This window comes from Cervus elaphus, chromosome 12, assembly GCF_910594005.1.
Source record: "Cervus elaphus chromosome 12, mCerEla1.1, whole genome shotgun sequence".
Classification (NCBI taxonomy): Eukaryota; Metazoa; Chordata; class Mammalia; order Artiodactyla; family Cervidae; genus Cervus; species Cervus elaphus.
In genome coordinates, this window is record NC_057826.1 from 30,319,933 (window position 1) to 30,339,132 (window position 19,200).

The 19,200-nt window shown below is 37.1% G+C and overlaps 2 protein-coding genes across 3 annotated transcripts in view; one reads left to right on the forward strand and one right to left on the reverse strand.

The window, feature by feature from the left end:
• The window catches only part of CCDC175 (coiled-coil domain containing 175), a 69,729-nt gene extending 68,569 nt beyond the window's left edge, over positions 1 to 1,160 (forward strand). The window contains exons 20-21 of the mRNA XM_043919938.1: positions 206 to 326; positions 1,128 to 1,160. Coding sequence (XP_043775873.1) covers positions 206 to 291 — 86 coding nt within the window. The 3' untranslated portion in view covers positions 292 to 326; positions 1,128 to 1,160. The remainder of the gene's footprint in view (positions 1 to 205; positions 327 to 1,127) is intronic.
• Positions 1,161 to 1,741: 581 nt separating this feature from the next.
• On the reverse strand, positions 1,742 to 19,180 carry LOC122704865 (JNK1/MAPK8 associated membrane protein). Of its 2 annotated transcripts, none has more exons than XM_043919940.1 (7): positions 19,067 to 19,180; positions 16,609 to 16,700; positions 15,914 to 16,068; positions 10,030 to 10,236; positions 7,780 to 7,961; positions 2,982 to 3,058; positions 1,742 to 2,001 (listed from the first exon to the last, which is right to left on the reverse strand). In XM_043919940.1, the coding sequence occupies exons 1-7, from the start codon at positions 19,068 to 19,070 to the stop codon at positions 1,783 to 1,785; spliced, it is 936 nt and encodes a 311-aa protein (XP_043775875.1). In that variant the 5' UTR covers positions 19,071 to 19,180; the 3' UTR covers positions 1,742 to 1,782. The 2 variants fall into 2 exon arrangements, with proteins under 2 accessions (XP_043775875.1, XP_043775876.1); XM_043919941.1 differs by having other exon boundaries at positions 16,609 to 16,682; positions 19,067 to 19,179.
• Between the last annotated feature and the right edge of the window lie 20 nt (positions 19,181 to 19,200).

Consider the following 19,200-nt stretch of genomic DNA (forward strand, 5'->3'; position numbering starts at 1 on the left):
AAATGACTCCAAATGTAGTGAGACAAAAAGATTGGCCTGGTAATCAGTTGCATGATCCCCCAGCACCTCCCCCACCCCTCCACGCCCCACCCTCTGCTCATTATACAATCGTCCAATTGAGGACTCTTGGGGCAATTTAAAGTTGTAACTCCCTAAACTTCTGTAAGATACACGGAGAATTTTTACATTTGATTTATTCCTATAGAAAAGAAGAAACAGCGTCCTGTTAAAGTAATCCACGTCCCAGCAGTTCAATGTAGTATGAAAAAAACATCAACGAAGAAAAGCTAACAAAATACTGGACACAACTGCTGTGAATTCAAAAGGTACAAAACTACAGAAAAAGTGAGTGCATGTTCTTTCATATTTTACAACTGTCAATGAGAGTCTTAAAAGTTTGAGATTTAATAACTCTTACCAAGGAGGAGAATCAGGAAATAACCTTCTGAATAATACAAACAGATAAACTAGGTCAGATTAATAAGTGCAAAAATCTTATTTTGCTTCCATTGTTGCAACCATGAGTCTCCTGAAGGCTTTAGAGCATCAAAATCACAGCACACATCAACAACCAACCACAGGAAAACCATCGGCTCCCTAGGTGGCGCTAGTGGTAAAGAACCCGCCTGCCAATGCAGTAGACTGAGACACTGATTCCATCCTTGGGTTGGGAAGATCCTCTGGAGAAGGAAATGGAAGCTCACTCCAGTGTTCTTGCCTGGAGAATCCCATGGACAGAGGAGCCTGGCAAGGAATAGTGCATTGGGTTACACCAAGTGGGACACGGCTGAAGTGACTTAGCACAGGAAAACTACGTACTGTACATACTCCTCTGCATTTGTTAAACCTAAGAAGCCATCAATTGAGATGTCACAGTGTGACAAAAATTATGTCCTGAGATTTATAAAATGTGGTATGTGTATTTATCCTTCAAAAATGAGATAAATGAGATATGCTTTTCAAAAATGAGGAGTATATAAATATTCATGTTTATTCATTTAGGAAAGAGACACTACTTACTTAACATTTTGAATTATTTCCACAACTAGTGTGGCAAATACAATTAAATGCCAGACATTTGAGATTTTTTTTGTAGTTAAGCTTTTTATTAATGTTTTTCTTTACAGGAGAGGAATAACCTGAGGATATCATCAACAAAACTACCTAAAAACAAAAAACCTGTTATATAAATTATGCTCTATTTTTGTAGTAGATCAAAATACTGTATTGGTGAAAATAAATAGATAACAAAAACAACATACTTTATTTCTGTTTGCTATCAGACCCCACAAATATGCTTGACTTTATAATTCAGTATATTTGAAAAACAAAGTAAAACACAATGGGCATGCACAATTATGCCAATGTTAAGGATTTCAGATTATACTTGTTAATAGTTTTTCTTAATAAAAATAGGAACATCACACATTGCTAGGTACACAGAAACATGATTTTGCTCTAAAGAATAGCTAAATTGTTGCAAGAGGTAAGTGCTTCCTAATAGGCCTCCAGTGGAATAGAACAGAGTGCTGTAAGTGTAGTGTGTTATTGTACATAATGGAGAATTATGGTATTTTGCATTTTCCTTGAAACCATAAATTCTGTTAAATTGAAAAAAGAAAACAACAAACTCCCCAAAACATCAGATGTACTGACAGTCATATTCCCTTGTACGACAGAAGAGTACTAATACATTTTTTTATTTTACTTTTTTTTAAAATTAAGAACACACACACAAAAAAAAATTAAGAACACTTCTTAGGTTTTTTTGGCATTTTACATTCAGTGTCCATTGGCTCCTTCTGAGAGTATCCGTGAAGGCTCGGTAAATTTTGCAGTGAACAAGTAAAAAAGGGCTGGTGTGGGTACCAATGCCAAAAGGGGTAAATCTTGCTCAAGTTTATCCACTCTGGAAATGGAGATGATCCCATAGGCATGGAGTAGCCAGTGGCTGAAGAGAACAATGAGTCTTTTCTTTCTGACCAGAAGATCATAGCAGTTCTATAAAATTTTGTAAAAGAAAGAAGAGAGAGATACAGATTATTGGGCTGAATCAACTAGATAGATAATTTATTAATTTTAATTTGAAACATATTATTTTCACACAAAATCATAACCTCAGAATCATAGGGACATAGGAAATCACCCAGTCTTGCTACTATACTTTACAGATGAAGAAACTCAGGCTTCCTATGTTCAGCACGCCAGTGGCCACGACAAGACAGGAGCCCACATTTCTAGGTTCTGGTCTACACCCCCATTCGACCCTGGAAACACTACGGCTGCTTCTGAAAAATCTGAACTGGAAGGGAACTCCACATTTCGTGCCTTCTTCCTGCCCTGATCCACAGCATCTGAGTCTACAGATGGGAAGCAGGGAGTATATACACCCAATTTCTAGCATTCCTAGAGTCAGGTGCCTGGATACTTAGAAGGGAGGGGAAATGACAGGTGACTACTCTGATTTCCCTTTAACCTTTAATATCACTCCATAATATACAGAAATTGGAAGGACCAAATTATAAAAGTAATATCTAAATGTGCTAATAAACACACTAAAATACAATTTGCAACTGGTTAGTTAACGTTCCCTCATTAAATGGCTCATCAGCTCGGTTCTATGTAAAATAAAGAATTTATGTTTCCCTTAAAATACTGTTAATAAGGTTCAACATTTCAATAATCAAATATTTTCTATGTGGATAAATGATGTGAAATGATTTTTTTCTCTAACATGCTGGAGAGTTAAGCCTGATTAATTTTCCCAAGCAAATACAGTCCAGGATACAACTTTTTACAAACTGATGAGCCAAAAGCTACTGAGTGACCCTGTTTAGCCAAGGATTACTAAAGCAATCAGCTGTAACATATCGTATCATATGTTACTGTCCTATTCAATAGTCAACTCTATTAAAAAACAAAACAAAACAAAAAATCTATTAAAAAACAAACTCTTTAACAGAAGAAAAAAGACATCCTACCTCTATTTCAGAAGCCGACATGTACACAGCCAGAGTAACCAAAGATAATACTAATATAATGTATGGGAAGGCATAGTCTGAAAGACAAACATTGGTATTATGCTGAAAATTAAAATTTCTGAATAAACCATCAAAAAATTCAAACAGTATAATTCTTTTCCTAGACAAAAACCTTCTCAACCAATCCTGTGAGAGATGGAAGCCCTAATGCTCTAAGACAGGGGTCAGCAAACTTTTTCTGTAAAGGGCCAGACAGTGGCTTTGTGGGCCATACTGTCTCGGTCTCGGTCACCTAACTCCACAGTTGCAGTGGGAAAGCACCCAGGTCATACGTAATGAATGGATGTGTTTGTGTTCAGTAAAATTAACTTTATAAGTTTGTAAGTTACGATTGTAAGTTATTCAGACAATAAAATTCAAATTTTATCTAACTGTCACATGTCAAGAAATACTACTACTCTTTTGATCTTTCCCCCACAACAATTAAAAGATGTAAAACTATCCTTGGCCCAGTTTTGAAGACCCCTGGCTTAAGGCTTCCACTGATGTAAAGAATTAACTTCTCTCCTATGCATACTCGCTATGTATCAAACTTGGGAGAATTGGGAAACTAATCACTCAATTTTTGGTGTTTTGTGGTTCAGACTGGGGAACTTCAGTTAAGAAAGACTATTATATAGAAGGGTAATTCAGCTTTAATTAAAAGGTCATATGGCAATAAGCCTCAAAGGCTAAATGGATCATTCAGTACTCTTAATGACAAACTTCTAGACATTTCTAATTCAAATATAGTACAGTAAAATAATATTTTAAGTAAAATTTTTACTTAAAAATACTTTTCTTTTAAAATGTTTTAAACATATACAGCTCACTAAAACAAATGGACAAATTGAAAAAAATCTTGAATTATTTTTATGCAATTATTTTAAAACAATTAACTTCAGTTACTATTAGGTTGGTGCAAAAGTAATTGCAGTTTTGCATTGTTGAACTTGGCTGTTTGATATTGGAATACCTTCTTAAATAAATGTAGTTATGTTATACATCATTTTAATGTGTATTTATCAGTTTTTCTTGCTAATGACTTATTTACTTGCTGTGTATTTTATATTTATTTTAGTTTATGGAAATGATGTCAGACAGAAAGCAAATTTGAGCGATTTTCTTATTTGAGTTCAAAATGGATCATAAAGCGGTGGAGACAACTCACAACATCAACAATGCATCTGGCCCAGGAACTGCTAACAAACATACAGTGCCGTGGTCAGTTCAAGTTGTGCAAAGGAGACCAGAGTCTTGAAGAGGAGCACAGTGGCCAGCCATCGGAAGTTGACAACAAAAATTGAGGGCCATCATCAAAGCTGATCCTCTTACAACGAGTTGCCTAAGAACTCAATGTCAACCATTGTATGGCTGTTTCACATTTGAAACAAATTGGAAAGGTGAAAAAGCTTGATAAGCGGGTGCCTTATGGGCTGACTGCAAATCAAAAAACTCATTTTGAAGTGCTGTCTTCTCTTACTCTACACAACAACAAACCATTTCTTGATCAAACTGTGATGTGCGACGAAAAGTGGATTTTATACAACCTGTGACAATCCGCTCAGTGGCTGCATGGAGAAGCAGCCTCAAAGCACTTCCCAAAGCCAAACTTGCACCCAAAAAAGGTCATTGTCACTGGTGGTCTGCTGCCCATCTGATTCATTACAGCTTTCTGAATCCTGGTGAAATCATTACATCTGAGAAGCATGCTCAGCAAATCGAAGAGATGCACCGAAAACTGCAACGCCTGCAGCCGGGATTGGTCAATATAATGGGCCCAGTTCTTTGTGACAACGCCTGACCACAGGCCTCACAACCAGTGCTTCCGAAGTTTAATGAATCGGGCTACAGAGTTTTGCCTCATCCACCATATTCACCTGACCTCTCACCAACCACTTACCACTTCAAGCATCTCGAGAACTTTTTGCAGAGAAAATGCTTACACAACCAGGAGGCAGAAAATGCTTTCCAAGAGTTGAGTCCTAAAGCATGGATTTTTACACTACAGAAATAAAGAAACCTATTTCTTTTTGGAAAAAATGTGTTGAAAGTAATGGTTCCTATTTTGATTAATAAAGATGTGTCTGAGCCTAGTTATAATGATTTAAAATTCATGGTCCAAAACTGCAATTGCTTTTGTACCAAACTAATAAAACTATTAATTACTCTGTAACCCAGTAGAACCCATTTGGAACATTGTCAGAAACTCTGAATTATCCATACAAGCCTGATTCCAACTTACTAAATAAATGAATGACGTGGTTGACATTTAGAACCTTTATTGCCTAAACAGGTTAGGTCCTAACCAACCATTCAAAAAAAAATCCCAATTAACTTATAAATAGCTAAACAATGTTACTAATGATACAAATTTAAGAACTAGTAGTTAAAAGGATAAGGAGGAAATCTCCAACATGGCCCAAACTTTTGGGGAGCAGAGGGAGGTTCTGGGCTCAAAGTAGGATTTAGAATTGTTCTTATTCTAGGGTTGAAGACAATATAAGATTTTTAAGCAACTAGGTCTGAGGGTAGTGCCTAAAAATCTGCCTTTTAGTTCTATAGGTGGTTCAGAGGCATACCACACTTCAAAATGGGCTTCAATAATACTTCCAAGCAAGTAAAAGTTGTCACTGACATCTTCCTAATTATTCCCAGTGTCTCTTTTCCTAGACCCTGTATCCTGAGCTACCAGAAGCTTCTTGCTGCTCTACTTTGCTCAAGCTTGCTATATTCTCTTGTCATGGACTAAATGTCTGTGTCCCCCAAATTCTTATGTTGAAATTCTAACCCTCAATGTGATGGTGTAAGTAGGTAGAGGGCCTTTGGGGTGATTAGGTCATGTGGGTGAAGCTCTCAAGAATGGGATTAGTGCTCTTATCAAAAAGACCTCAGAGAACTCTCCCCTTTTCTGCCATGTGAGGACTTTGAAAGAAGACAGCCACTGATGAACCAAGAAACAAGTCCTCCTCAGACTCCAAATCTGCTGGTGCCTTGATCTTCGATCTCAGTCTCCAGAACTGCAAGAAGTAAGTCACTGTTGTTTGTAAGCCACCCAGTCTATGGTATTCTTTTATAGCAGCCTGAACCAGGACACCCCTACAAACCAAAAATTATCTCTCTTTTTCAACATCATAAAATTGAGTTGTTATAATACCCTCTAGGACTGATCTCAGCAGACTGCATAAGTTTATAGTTAGTACAAATAGACAATAACTCCTTGATCCTCCCTTGATGAATGTGCTCTGGGTGGAGGCTTGTTAACAAAATTATCTAAAGACATTCAGTGTGGAAAAAGGCATTTTCAATACAGGCAGCTACAACATTGGAAGCAATGCTATCTGGCAGTCTCCTTGGGTTAACTTCCCAGCCTCTCCCTGCTTTCCACGACGTTCCTCTTTCCCCCATTTCACAACCAAGAAGTTCTCTACAGTCAAAGCAGCTGCTGTCCAGGACACAGGGATCTGAGAGCTGACAATTCTTAAATCTTTACAGCCTAGTCAGCTCTCCCAGGTTTGTCCAGTATAAATAACTACCTGTGCTTTTTTGGATATTCCATGAATACCAATCTATTTGCTTCTTCTAACATTCATGATTCATGCAATCACTAGTTACTAAGTTAGACATTTCCTTTATTGTATTCTCCTCCCAATCCCTCAACCCCTGTATTAGTTTCCTAGTTTAATTAACTCTGCCTTTGAAATTGTTCTTCATTCTTGGTGTTTCTCTGCTAGGTCACACAGTCAGGCTGGTTTCATGGCAGTAATCTCTTAACTGATGCCCCAGGTTCTTTTCCCAGCCAATCCATCTTCTACACTGCTACCAAGTTATCTTTTTTCAATGCCAATCTAGTCAAGTAACTCTTCCTCCTGAAATCCTTTTAAGAGCAGGTCCCAAGAATAGCAACTTCAAATGCTTACAGAGGTCAGTTAGGAGAATAAAATTATAGGTTTTCAAACACCATGCAGGCCAAAGGAAACAATTTATCTGTCAAATCAGAATATGAGGGTTAAAGACCCCTAACTAGCCTCCAATTTCCTCTTCCCTTGGCCTTCCCCTCAGCTCCACCCTCACTTTGAACCAAGTTCACTACTAAGCTACAGTACTTGCAGAGTGATGTCATCTTCCCCAGTTCCTTCAGGTCAGAAGCTTGTCCTCTGCACCCTGGCAAGCTCCATATACACATGGTATCCAACATCCTTGCAATGTTCAAAGTCACATGTTCAAAAAGTACCACTCTATGCTCTCAGCTACTTAGCATAGCTTTCCTAGTAGGATGTGAGCTCTTTAACACCAACTTTCATTCTTTTAGGTCACAGATCAGTCTAAATGGTTGCTGAATAAATGAATGAATGGATACATTAAAATAAAAAAAATATATTGAGGATTTTTTAGTTTCTAAAAGTTTTTTGATTAAAAAAACTTAGAAAACTAAGACCTAACTTGATGGTAAACATCATATGATATCAAGAGTTATTTCCATTTGTTATATGTAAAAACCAGTTTTTGTGTTATTTACACTCAGATTTTAAAAAAACCTTCCTATGAGGTTGTGAGCGTCAAATACAAAGTATTTTCTAAACAAGTTAGTTTTGATTAAGGATGATGTGTTTCAGCAAAAACATAGTATGGCTTATTTTCAAGGATAAAAACAAAAACAAAACCACTTTAAAGAACAAGGTCCAATATTATACTCAGAGAAAACATTGTTTAACACATATAATAAATATATTTCATTGATGTTACCCATCAAACTTACATAAAAGGCCTCCACCAACTGCCTGAAGCACGGTTAAAATTGGGAAGAAGTAAAGTGCAGCATAAATACTTTTAAATCGATCAGACTTCCCTAACCCACAGGCAATCTTTTTAACCAGAAGAGGTCGGAGTAGCATCATTAATACCAAGCAGAATGCATAATAGATAAATACAATGGTGTATCTGGAAAATAAAATAGCAAACTGTTACATCAAAAATATGTTTTAAAATGTCCTTTTATCATTGATCATTTTAAAATCAAAGATCCTGAAAAAGGTTTAAAAAGTCTACCCGTCAAATATTCAGATTGGTAAAGGGTTGGCCAAGACTCTCATATATTGCTGTAAAAAGCATGCTGGTTCCCTTCTGGTAGGCAGTTTGGAAATGTGTATCAAAAATCAAAAAATGTTTATATCTTTAATCCAGAAAGTGTACTTGTAGAAATTAATCAAAGGGAAACAATCAGATATACACAAAAACCCAATGAACAAGCATTTTTACTGAATCATATGATAAAGGAAACTCAGGAAGAAAATATTCAACAATAGGAAAGTGGTTAAATTTTAGAATATATTTTTGCTGGACTACTATGCAGACATTAAAAATCCAATTATGAAAGAAACGTTAACAACAAAACTGTGCCTCATACATTAAATGACAACAGATTACAAATGGCATGTGAATAATATAACTTTCACACTCTTTTAAAAAAATACATGCATACACACAGAAATGCAACTGCAAAGACATTTTTAAGTGATCATCTTAAGAAATGGAATTATAGATTATTTTATCTGGGGTATGCTTTTTCTGTTTTCCAAATGTCCTATAATGTAATTTTTAAAAATCACCAAAAAAGTTGTAAAAAGATACTCTCTATCAGCAGATTATAGTTTCTAGCTCTTCATGTTGAATAATGGAATTTCTGTACATATATTTCTAACTTCCTTTTCATGAGGATTTAAAATTATTTTCACTAACTTACACTCAAACCCTCTCCTGTGCAGATGAAAGTCGAGGGAAGCGCAAGAGTTGTCCCAAATTACTGACCACTTGCCCGCTCACACAGCTCAGCGATCCGGGATCCCTGTGCTCTCAGGATGCTTTCAGGTCCAGCCCTGTACTGTACTGCATTATTTCAAGCCTGACCTCTTGGATGATGAGTTTTTTTTCTATTGTTAGGCCTCCTCCTACCAACATCAAAACAAAGTAAAATCTGTCTATTCCTGCAGCTTGTAGTTCCTTAAGAGCTCAAAAAAAATTATTATTTTAATCAGTTTATATGTATAAATTATATGTCTGTCTATATATATATATATAATTTTATATATATAAGGAATAAATAATTTATAGGACTTAAAATGTAGGCAGGCAGTTAGAAAAGATTCTCACATCTCTATATCTGGACCTTATTTTTAGATCTCATTTTTTGAAAATTATCTTTTTATATACGTGCATTTTTTTTTGGACCCTTAGTACTACTAAGACTTGTGCAAAAACGTCTGTTTTGTTCAGCATATACATAATGGTAAATTTCTATAATTATGAGAATATAAACACCAGACTCTTCTACTGTACCTTTACTGAGAAAAACACATCAAAATGAACACCAACAATTCACAGGAATTCTAAAAATGTAGTCTGGGATAATATTATACAAAATCTGATTAATTTGATATTTTTAAAACAAAACATTCTGGTGAAAGTTACATTTATTTGGGGAGGGGAAAAAAAGAAAGAACATTAACCCAAGTACTCTAATAATAATGTCAGCTACTTGGAAGTGCTTCCTATATGTAAGGCACACTTATTTAATCCTTACAGTCACCTTACAAGGTATCATTCTTCCCATTTTTACCAATGGGGAGGTCGAGGTTACAAGAGGTTCTTAACATGTTCAAATTAACAGCTAACAGGCTTAGGATTCAAACTCCACAGCCCATATTATTTCCTATAAGTCAGATATTGCTTCTCTGTTGTACATTAAAAAGGTTTTCCTTATAATTCCCTTTTTAAGAAACATATAGTTTTAGAAGTGCTTAGACACCTCAACATCAACACTAAAATACTTTCACTTCTATTATACTGAGATGTATTTCTATTTCCCCTTATCAGACTATCACTTTAGAAAAGAAAATAATTTATGTTTATCTCCCCTAGTGCCTAGGAGCCATTTCACAAGGCTCAGTCTGCTGAAATGAATGAAATCTACAATCACGATTTTTAAAAAAAGATCTTAATGAATACTTACAATGGGTAGACAGCTTCATGAGTACAGTGCACTGTGGTAACGTAATCCGGACTTGGGTTGTAAAGCATGGTGTACCAATCAGAAAGCATCAATACTCGACATGAACGGATATAAAGCACACCAACTGGCTCGCTCACAAGTAAGGTGATGATAGCTGCCATGGTGCATTCAAACAGTGCAGTAATGTGCTGGAAGAGGGCGCTGGAACTGATAAAACAAAGGACGGACAGTAACCAGAGAATTCTCAGCATGTAACTGGCTGTTAATAAAACCTGTATCTGCTTCAAAATGTGGATTCCAAAAAGAAGTTGTAACTGATAAATCCTGAAACAAAAACATCTTCTAAACAGGTAAGAAAAGCCAAGAACATACAAAAACTACTTGGGAAGAATTTAACCTTGTTTACTAAAAAGGGATAAATACTTACCCCAGATAACAATGTGCCTGTATTGTCTGAATGTGTAGAAGAGCAGAAATTGGATCTCCTTTTAGATTCAATATCTCTCCAAACTATTAAAAATGTCTTAAAAGTTATCTATGCATCATTTTAAATTATTTTAAACATATATACTAAACATTGTAAGCTCACCACCTAACCCAATAACTAGAACATTAACAACTTGTATCTACCTGTTTCTCCCCATTCCACATTCCTGTCTCTCCCCTAGAAATAATCATTATATTAAATTGCCTTTATCAGTTTTGCTGAACAGTTTTTATTCCAACTGTATTTATACTTCAAAATCACTATTTAGTTTTGCTTATTTTTCAACATGATAAGGAGATATAACCTTTCTCAGATTTTTTTTCCACTCAGAATTACATTTCTAAGATTCATTTATAGCCCTGCTTATAGCTGAAGTTCAGTCACGTTCACTGCTATATATTCTACTTGTGATCTTTCTATTATTTATCTATCCTGCTTTGTTAGTAAAGTATGTTGTAAATATCTTCCTATCAGTTTATGGATTGAATTGTCATTTTTCTTTGTGCTGTCTTTTTATGAACAAATTCTGAATTTTAATATAGTTGGCTTTATCAAATTTTAAGTTTCTGGTTAACAGATTCTCACTCTAAGAAAAATATTATCTTGTATTTTCTTCTAAAAGTTTTAAGGTTTTGCTTTTCATGTTTCAATCTTTAATACATTCAGAAGATATTTCTGTGTATAAGTTAAAAGAGATTTCTGTATTTAAGTTAGAATATAACTTTAGCTTTTCCCATTTGAATATCCAACTGTCCAGGAGCAACATTGAAGAGTAAATCTTTTCCCCTCATTAAGCTGCCATGCCATCCCTGCCATAAGAAGTTCCCTTATATAACTAGTCTGCTTTTAGGTTCTCTGTTTCATTCCTGGGGTTCATTTATCTATCCCTGGAACAACAGAACGATAGTAATTTCCTGATATTACATATATTCTTCTACTTTTTCAGTGGTTTTGGTCACTCTTGGGCCTTTGAACTTCCATATAAATTATAGAACTAGCTTGTTAAGTTCCACTGTATAAATCCAATGTAGCTTAGCTACCTTGGTCTTGGCTGCCTCACAGAACTGTGATTCTATAAATGAAATATAAGAGGGAACTGACTTTGCATAATTATAGACAGCCTCTTAAACTCTCATCATTTATAATATCTAGTCTATAGATGCTTTTGAGTTTTCTACTTGAACAATGTTTCACTTATCTACCACTGCATAGCAAACTACCCTAAAACTTAATGGCTTAAAGCAACCACCACTGATTATATCTCACTATTCTGTGGTTTGACTGGGCTCAACTGAAATATTGAGAAGTAAGTTCACAGAATTCTTCCTAGGAATCAAAACACATTCCAAGCAGAATAAATAAAAAGAAATTCACACCAATACACATTATACTTAAGCTTCAGAACACCAAAGATAGAAGAGCTGCTGGTGAGCAGCGCCCGCACGCTGACGGCTGACAGCCAGCACCTCTTCCACCATGAGTTGCTCGCTTTGCACACCTCAGCCAAGTCCAGCCTCGAGATGAGCGCATCCCAACTCAACATCATGTGGAACAGAAGAAAGGACCACCCAGTTGCTGTTGGCAATTAGCCTTAGACAACCCAACCCCACTGCCTGCTTTGGCTCCAGCTCAGGGTGGGCTTGCTTGTTTTCTGAAAGAGAGGAGTTCTCAAAGATCCATCCCTCCCCACCCCCTCATTCCTGTGAGACCAGCAATGTCTTCCACAGCGTTTCTCTTCCAGACTTCAGGTATTCCACGCAAGATCACTGAAGCTCCTAATGAGCCCAAGGTGCTGGAAGCAGAATTCCTAAGCCGTTTTACACAGATAAAGACGGAGTACATAAGTAAATGTGTACAGTTTCATATTATAGAAGCCAATCTTTTGCTTCTTTATAGAATTCATATTTTTGGAGGCAAAATCTGAACCTTATCAATTCTTGACAAGACTTCAGTAACATTCTTGCTGGCTTTCTACTACTCATACTCTCTTTCAATCCACCTTTAGTCAACTATGTTATCTTCTACAAAATGGAATCTGCTCCTAAAACTCCCCTTATTAATCTACTTCAGTGAGTCCCATCTGCCTTTCAGGAAAAATACTTCCTGCCAGCCTTATCTCCCATACTACCTGGCCTTACAAAACTACTTGTTTCCTCACTGCTTCACTCATCCCAGCATGCTCCATGCTCCACCTCAAAGCACATGTCACCTACTCTGGGGTTATTCCCAGATCCTAGGAATATTTCCTAAGACTCTCCCAGCCCCAGATCCCTTTATATCTTGGTCTTATTTAGTGCCTATTTCTCACAGCACCCTCAGCTCTCATTTCTTAGTTATACTGTGCTCTCTCTTGGCTCTAGATTTTTGCACGTTTTTCCTGCTGATAAACTCTCCCTTCCATTTCTCTCAAAAACGACTCATTTTTCAAAGTTCAGCTTAAAATCAGTTTTTTCTCTTGTGATATCACCCTACTCCCTCTTTAAGCTAGCCTTAAAACTATGTACACACCTCTACCAGAGACCCTCACATACACTGTGACGGTTTGTTTACCTCATCCACTGGGCTGTGAGCATCCACACTTCAGTCATCTCTGAATCCCACAAGCTAGTATAGCACCTGGCACATTGCAAACATCCCTAAAGATTGTTGCATGAATACATTTGGAACACAAATTACAAAAGAAGCACAGCTTCTGGCTTCATTACATAAAAATATGCATTTTCTGCCTATCTCTGCCCTGGCCTCAAAGAAAAACAAATTTAATACTAAACTCTGGGAAAAGCAAACAGGCCAGAAAGTGAAGTTTTGATTAGTGTCTAGCCTATGTTTTTGAACTGTGGTGCTGGAGAAGACTCTTCAGAGTCCCTTGGACAGCAAGGAGATCAAACCAGTCAATCCTAAAGGAAATCAATCCTGAATATTCATTGGAAGGACTGATGCTGAAGCTGAAGCTCCAATACTTTGGCTACCTGATTGGAAGAACTGACTCACTGAAAAAGATCCTGACGCTGGGAAAGACTGAAGGCAGAAGTGGATGACAGATGATGAGATGGTTGGATGGCATCACCAACTCAATGGACACAAGTATGAGCAAGCTGTGGGAGTTGGTGATGGACAGGGAAGCCTGGCGTACTGCAATCCATGGGTCGCAAAAGAATTAGACACAACTGAGCAACTGAACTATGCATTCAATGTGGGCACTAGGACTCCCAAGGAGATAAGAACTGAGCCTTGAGTATAAAATTACACTTCTGATATGTAAAACACATATATACATACACTATAAATCAATTAACAGTATATCTGTGATACTAAAATTTCATGGGGCAGGTGAAATTTGGGGGGAAAGGTATCTTAAAAAGCTCTTTAAGGAGGAAAGAATGAAAAAGTTTGAGAAACATGAGTCTAGCCTAAGACAGGTAGGCCCCTGCTTCCTTGATTCTAAGTACAGTGTCTCAGGAAAACATAAGAGATGGCCCTTGTATTTCTTGCTACCAACTTCTTAGGCAAAACATAGTTATGCAAACTCCTTTTTAAGCCCACTTCCTTTCCTGTCTAAGCACTGATCATATCTCTGCTTTATCCCCAAGCCAAAGCTCTACCTTCTGCTCTAAAATTCTCTCAAACCGTATCTGATGTTTCAGTTCAAATGTATTTGGTGAGGTACATTCATTAACCCCACCTCTTCATTCCAAGCTATAAAGTTCCAAATAAGCAATTATTTTACTTTAGCTCTGTTAATCACATTTCTTTTCTCACCCTCATCTCTCATCATTCTACAACAGAAACTAAAAGCAGGATGACAGCTGCTTTAAAAAAAATTTAATGGCTTCTTTTCTGAAAAATAATGAATGCTTTTCCAATGTAAATAATCAATGTGGACTTATCTGGTAGGTCCAGAAAAGTACTTACTCTACTTCCATCTGACCATCCTCTTCACTTCTGTTCCTATCACTGGAGTCTAGCCATCACTACTTTTTGGACAACAGCTTTCTAATATGTCTCACCTCTAATCTGCCCTCCACAGAAGTTATCTTCTTAAAATATATACCTAAGATACTCTTTTTTCCAAACAAAAACCTTCACCAATAAATCATTCATTGGCAAATAACTAGTATCTATCATGTGCCAGCAACTGTGCTGGTCTCTGGAGATTCCATAGATAACAATGGCGAGGACCACTGCCCTCAGGGAGCCTATAATCAGGGGTGGGAGAGAACATGAAATGAGGAGACAAACATAACTACAAATTGTGTTGAGTGCTAAATACAAAGCAACAACAACAAAATAGCAGTGCTTTTAAAAAAGAAAAATAATGAGGACAGACCTACTTTAGATTGGGTCAGTGAAGGCTTCTCTAAGCAGATGTAATTTAAACTGAGATTGGAAGAGGGAAAAAGCAGCTAGGTAAAAAGTTGCAGGGAGAAGAGAATATTTCAGGCAGAGAAGAGTTTGGGGAAAAGGACAGGACCTAAGGCAGGAAAGATGCTGAGATGTTAAGAGCAACCAGAAGTCAGGATAGCTGAATGTACCATGGTAGAATTTGGTTCCTCATTCCCAGTGGAATAAGGTTCACATTACCAAGAACTTTCACATTCTGGCCTCGACCCCTTTCTCACCCTCCTTTTTATTACCTTTCTCTCATATGCTATGCACACTTTGAACACCCAACTACTCCCATTCCCACCCATAAGAGATCACATGTTTCATACTTCTATGCCAGTGTTCACACTGTTGCCTCCGCCTGAAATGTTCCTTTTTTGATGTGTTTCAAGTGACACCAGGCAAGATTTTATCTCTTCCATTCTCTGTGACTCTAGACCATTTTATACACTTTTTGGTTCTATACTTTCAAGACTGATATGTATTATAATTAGTTATGAATGTATTTGTCTTCTCTATAAGATGAGGGCTATCAACCACATCAATTATTTTTATATCTCTTCCCCTGATCTTCTAAACAACAAACACAATGCTCAGTAAGTTTTTGTGGACTTTAGTATGAATTTTCATAATTAGGTTGTAGCCATAACACTTTAACTACATTATACTAGAGTACTAGTATTAAACTGCAAAGATTTTTGTTTTAGAACAATAAACAGTTTGTAATCACAGCCAGTTCTTTGCAAAAAACCAATAAAGATAATTAAGAAATAAAAATTAAATAAAATATTCCTCCAGCTTCACTCAGAGTAAAACAAAGGACATTTCCCTTAATATTTACTGAGGCATGCTCTAGCATTGTTTTCTGGCCACAGTCAAAAGTAATCAGAAGATAAAAGAAAAACAAGCCTGCCACTTGTAAAATAACAGAGGTGTAATTATTTGATAAGGTCTTTTAAATGACAACTATTCCAACATCAGTGCATTCAGACACATTTAGAGAAAAGTGCTAACCTCTTTTTCCCTGAGTACCATTCAATGAAGAACCAATGTAAAACAAGAGGAAGCATAGCCATAAAGCCAAGATAGAGCCAATCATAAAGTTCTGGAGACTCTGTGCAAGGCTGACAGTATTTCTGTGCATTTGTTCTCTGTCCTCTTGGACACACCTACAATATATAAGAACAGTATATTTTATGTACAGATATTTTAGAACATTAACACCCTCCCAAAATTGTTCACTAAGATGTCATATTTCAGATTAAACGTTTGTTTACACGTGCATCTTTTAAAGATAAAAGAGAAAACATAAATAAAAAAGCCCAAATTGTATTTGTTGTACCTGTATAATGGTCTATTAAGTTACTAAAATAGTTGACTAAGTTACATGAAAAACCTAGTTATTAACATCATATAAAAACTGTAGAGAAATGCTCTGGAGTTGTAATGTTAAATTTTTGTCCAAGTTACTTTTTTACATTAATAAAAAGTAATTAGAAATTATTAAATTATCCATTAAAAAATAGTAACTTTGACTGTCACAAAGATGTATTACAGTCAATATGACAACACAAATGAGAATTTTATTAATGCCTCCATATTCTTTTTTAAGTTGAAATACACTGAAGAAAAAAGTTATTCTACATGTCCCAATATTTCAGAAGCAAACAGACTTTACAAATGAAATAACATACAAAGTTAAGACTTACCCCACATTCTCCATATATTTCAGTTGAGCCATTTTTAAATAACAGGGTCTTCCCACAATAAAGTCCAAGGCATGCTGGTTGAATATCGACAGCTTTTTAAAAACAAATGCCAGTACAGTAACATCTTTTGTGATTATAAAAAATTAGGTAATAAAAGCTGAAACAGTTGGCAGAAATTATCTCAACAGTTTCAACGAAAAAAATATGTATTAGACAAAAGTCTTGATGCATGTATTTAGTTTTCCTTTTATACTGTGACAGTACTGAAGGTTCCATAGAACCTTGTTGCTAATACTGTTCCTTCAGATCAAGGTCTTCATCCAGCAAGGCAGACTCTGCCCAGGACTCAAAGCCTAGCCTGGAATGTCTCCAATGGCTCCAGCCAGTCACTCACTTTGATTGGATGGTCTAGACTTTTGAATTTCCCTTTTTTTTAAAACTAGAGGATTAATAGAGGATTTTTGCCCCAAAAGAACATGAAGTCATGCCTTAAAACACATGAAAATTATTATCACCTCCCTTCATGACAGAACACATTTTAATACCAGAAAAGCAGAAAGGACACAATTTCAGAATAAAAGGACTTTAAGGTAAATAAATTCACTTTATGAGAAGCCTACTAAGTTATCCTAACTTTGGTCATTTTTGTAGAGGACAGGTGAAAATTTCATCAAGGCTGTCACTGGGCCTCTGACCAGTACTTAGGAAGCACTGCCTCAGAATTAACCCTCTGATCTCAAGCCTTAGACAACATACAAAGCAGCTCTTTTTAACCAAAAAACTCAGGGCCTACAGATTGTCTTTGACCTCACCTACAGGGAAAAGTTATCATCAAAGGAATTTTTTTCATCAGTGACATCTGATTCCCTTCAATCATTGATTTGTTCACTCAGTAAACATGCATTAAGTGTGATTCCACTGGTGAGGGACCCAGACAGATCCACAGGGGAACACGGCAGAGGCTGTATCCTCAAAGAACCTACACCCTACTGTGGAATAAGTCCTGGTCAAATGAGAATTTGGGAAATAAAGCTTTCCCTGAAAAATCATTTCCCAAATTCTTCATGAATTCACAATCTAGAGACTGCCTGATCCACAATACTTTCTTCTTTCAAATTCGAGTAGACTTTTTTCTTTCTCCTTGTGCTGTTGAGAAAAATAGAAATAGCACAGACTAAAATGCCTCAAGTTTAATGTGTTTACCTTTGTCAGATTTCTGACTTTAAAAAAAACCCACAGGCTTCTTTACCTTGGCATTTAAAATTTTTTTTCACTATCGCAGTTGCTTCTTTTCATTTATTATTTATGTATTTATATTTATTTATTATTTTTGGCTGCCCTGGGTCTTCCCTGCTGCTCCCTGGCTTGCAGCGAGCTTCTTCCTCGTTGAGGCCTCTCCTTGCCAAGCACTGGGCGCTAGAGCTCTGGCTCAGTAGTTTGTGGTGCAGGGGCTTAGTTGCTCTGGGGCATGTAGGATGTTCTCAGACCAGGGACTGAACCCCTGTGCCCTGAATTGGCTGGCAGATTCTTAACTACTGGACCACCAGGAAAGTTCAACACTTATTTTTAAACCAACTGTAATCACAAACTAATAGACCAAAACTAATCGACCAAAAACTAATAGACCAAAGCGAGTTGCTTCAGATTTTTTTAGAACGCGTAAGTTAAAAAATTGTAAACTTCTTCTATACCAATTTTGCCTCTAACAGTTGCTTAATACATCTGACTGTCAATAATCTACAATTTCTCAAAACCCAAGACCTGAAAATCAGCAATGATAAATTGAAAGCAAAAGCTTGTTGTTTGGTCACTCAGTCGTGTCCCGACTGTTTTGCGACCTCAAGGACTATAACCTGCCAGGCTCCTCCGTCCATGGGATTGCCCAGACAAGAATACTGGAGTGGGTTGCCATTTCCTTCTCCAATAAGCAAAAGCTTATTGTCCACTTAAAAAAAAAAAAACCCTAGCTCCCACTGTCCGCTCACTTTCCCCTTTTATTTCCCATAGTAAAGGAGATCTGAATTTTTAACTGTTTTGCAACTGTCACGGTCCTTTGGGAACGGCCCCCAAAACTTACGTTTGATGCTGAAGCAAGACACAACAGTATAGCAGCATTGTTTTCTTTACTGTTTTCCTGCACTTAACGCCTGCGCTTAAAATTGTCAAGTTAACCCTCAGGAATGTTAAACAAAGGGACTGAGAAAAGGAATTGAGGTGACATTTTGAATAAACAATAAAGGCCTGGGCTTTCCCGCGTGCAGTCGGTTCCCCAGTTCGGTTTGCCTGGAGCAGAGACTATTCCCATCCCACCTCGGTTCGGCCAAAAACGCGTGGGAACAAAGGACAAGGACTCGCCGCTATCCGAACGCCACCCGCTGGAGCCAAGCGCAGAGCTGGCAGCGTAGGGTAGAAGCAGGGACTAAGATAAACGCTTCCCAGGACCTTGGCGACCACTCACCCATCAGCAGCTTGTAGGTTTACTTGGAGAGACTCAGGGATTAACCGACTAAGCCACCGCGCCCGGACATCCGGGCCAAAGCGCCCTGGACGGCTCCGCCTCCTAGTAACCCGGGCGACCGCCCCGAAGCCCCG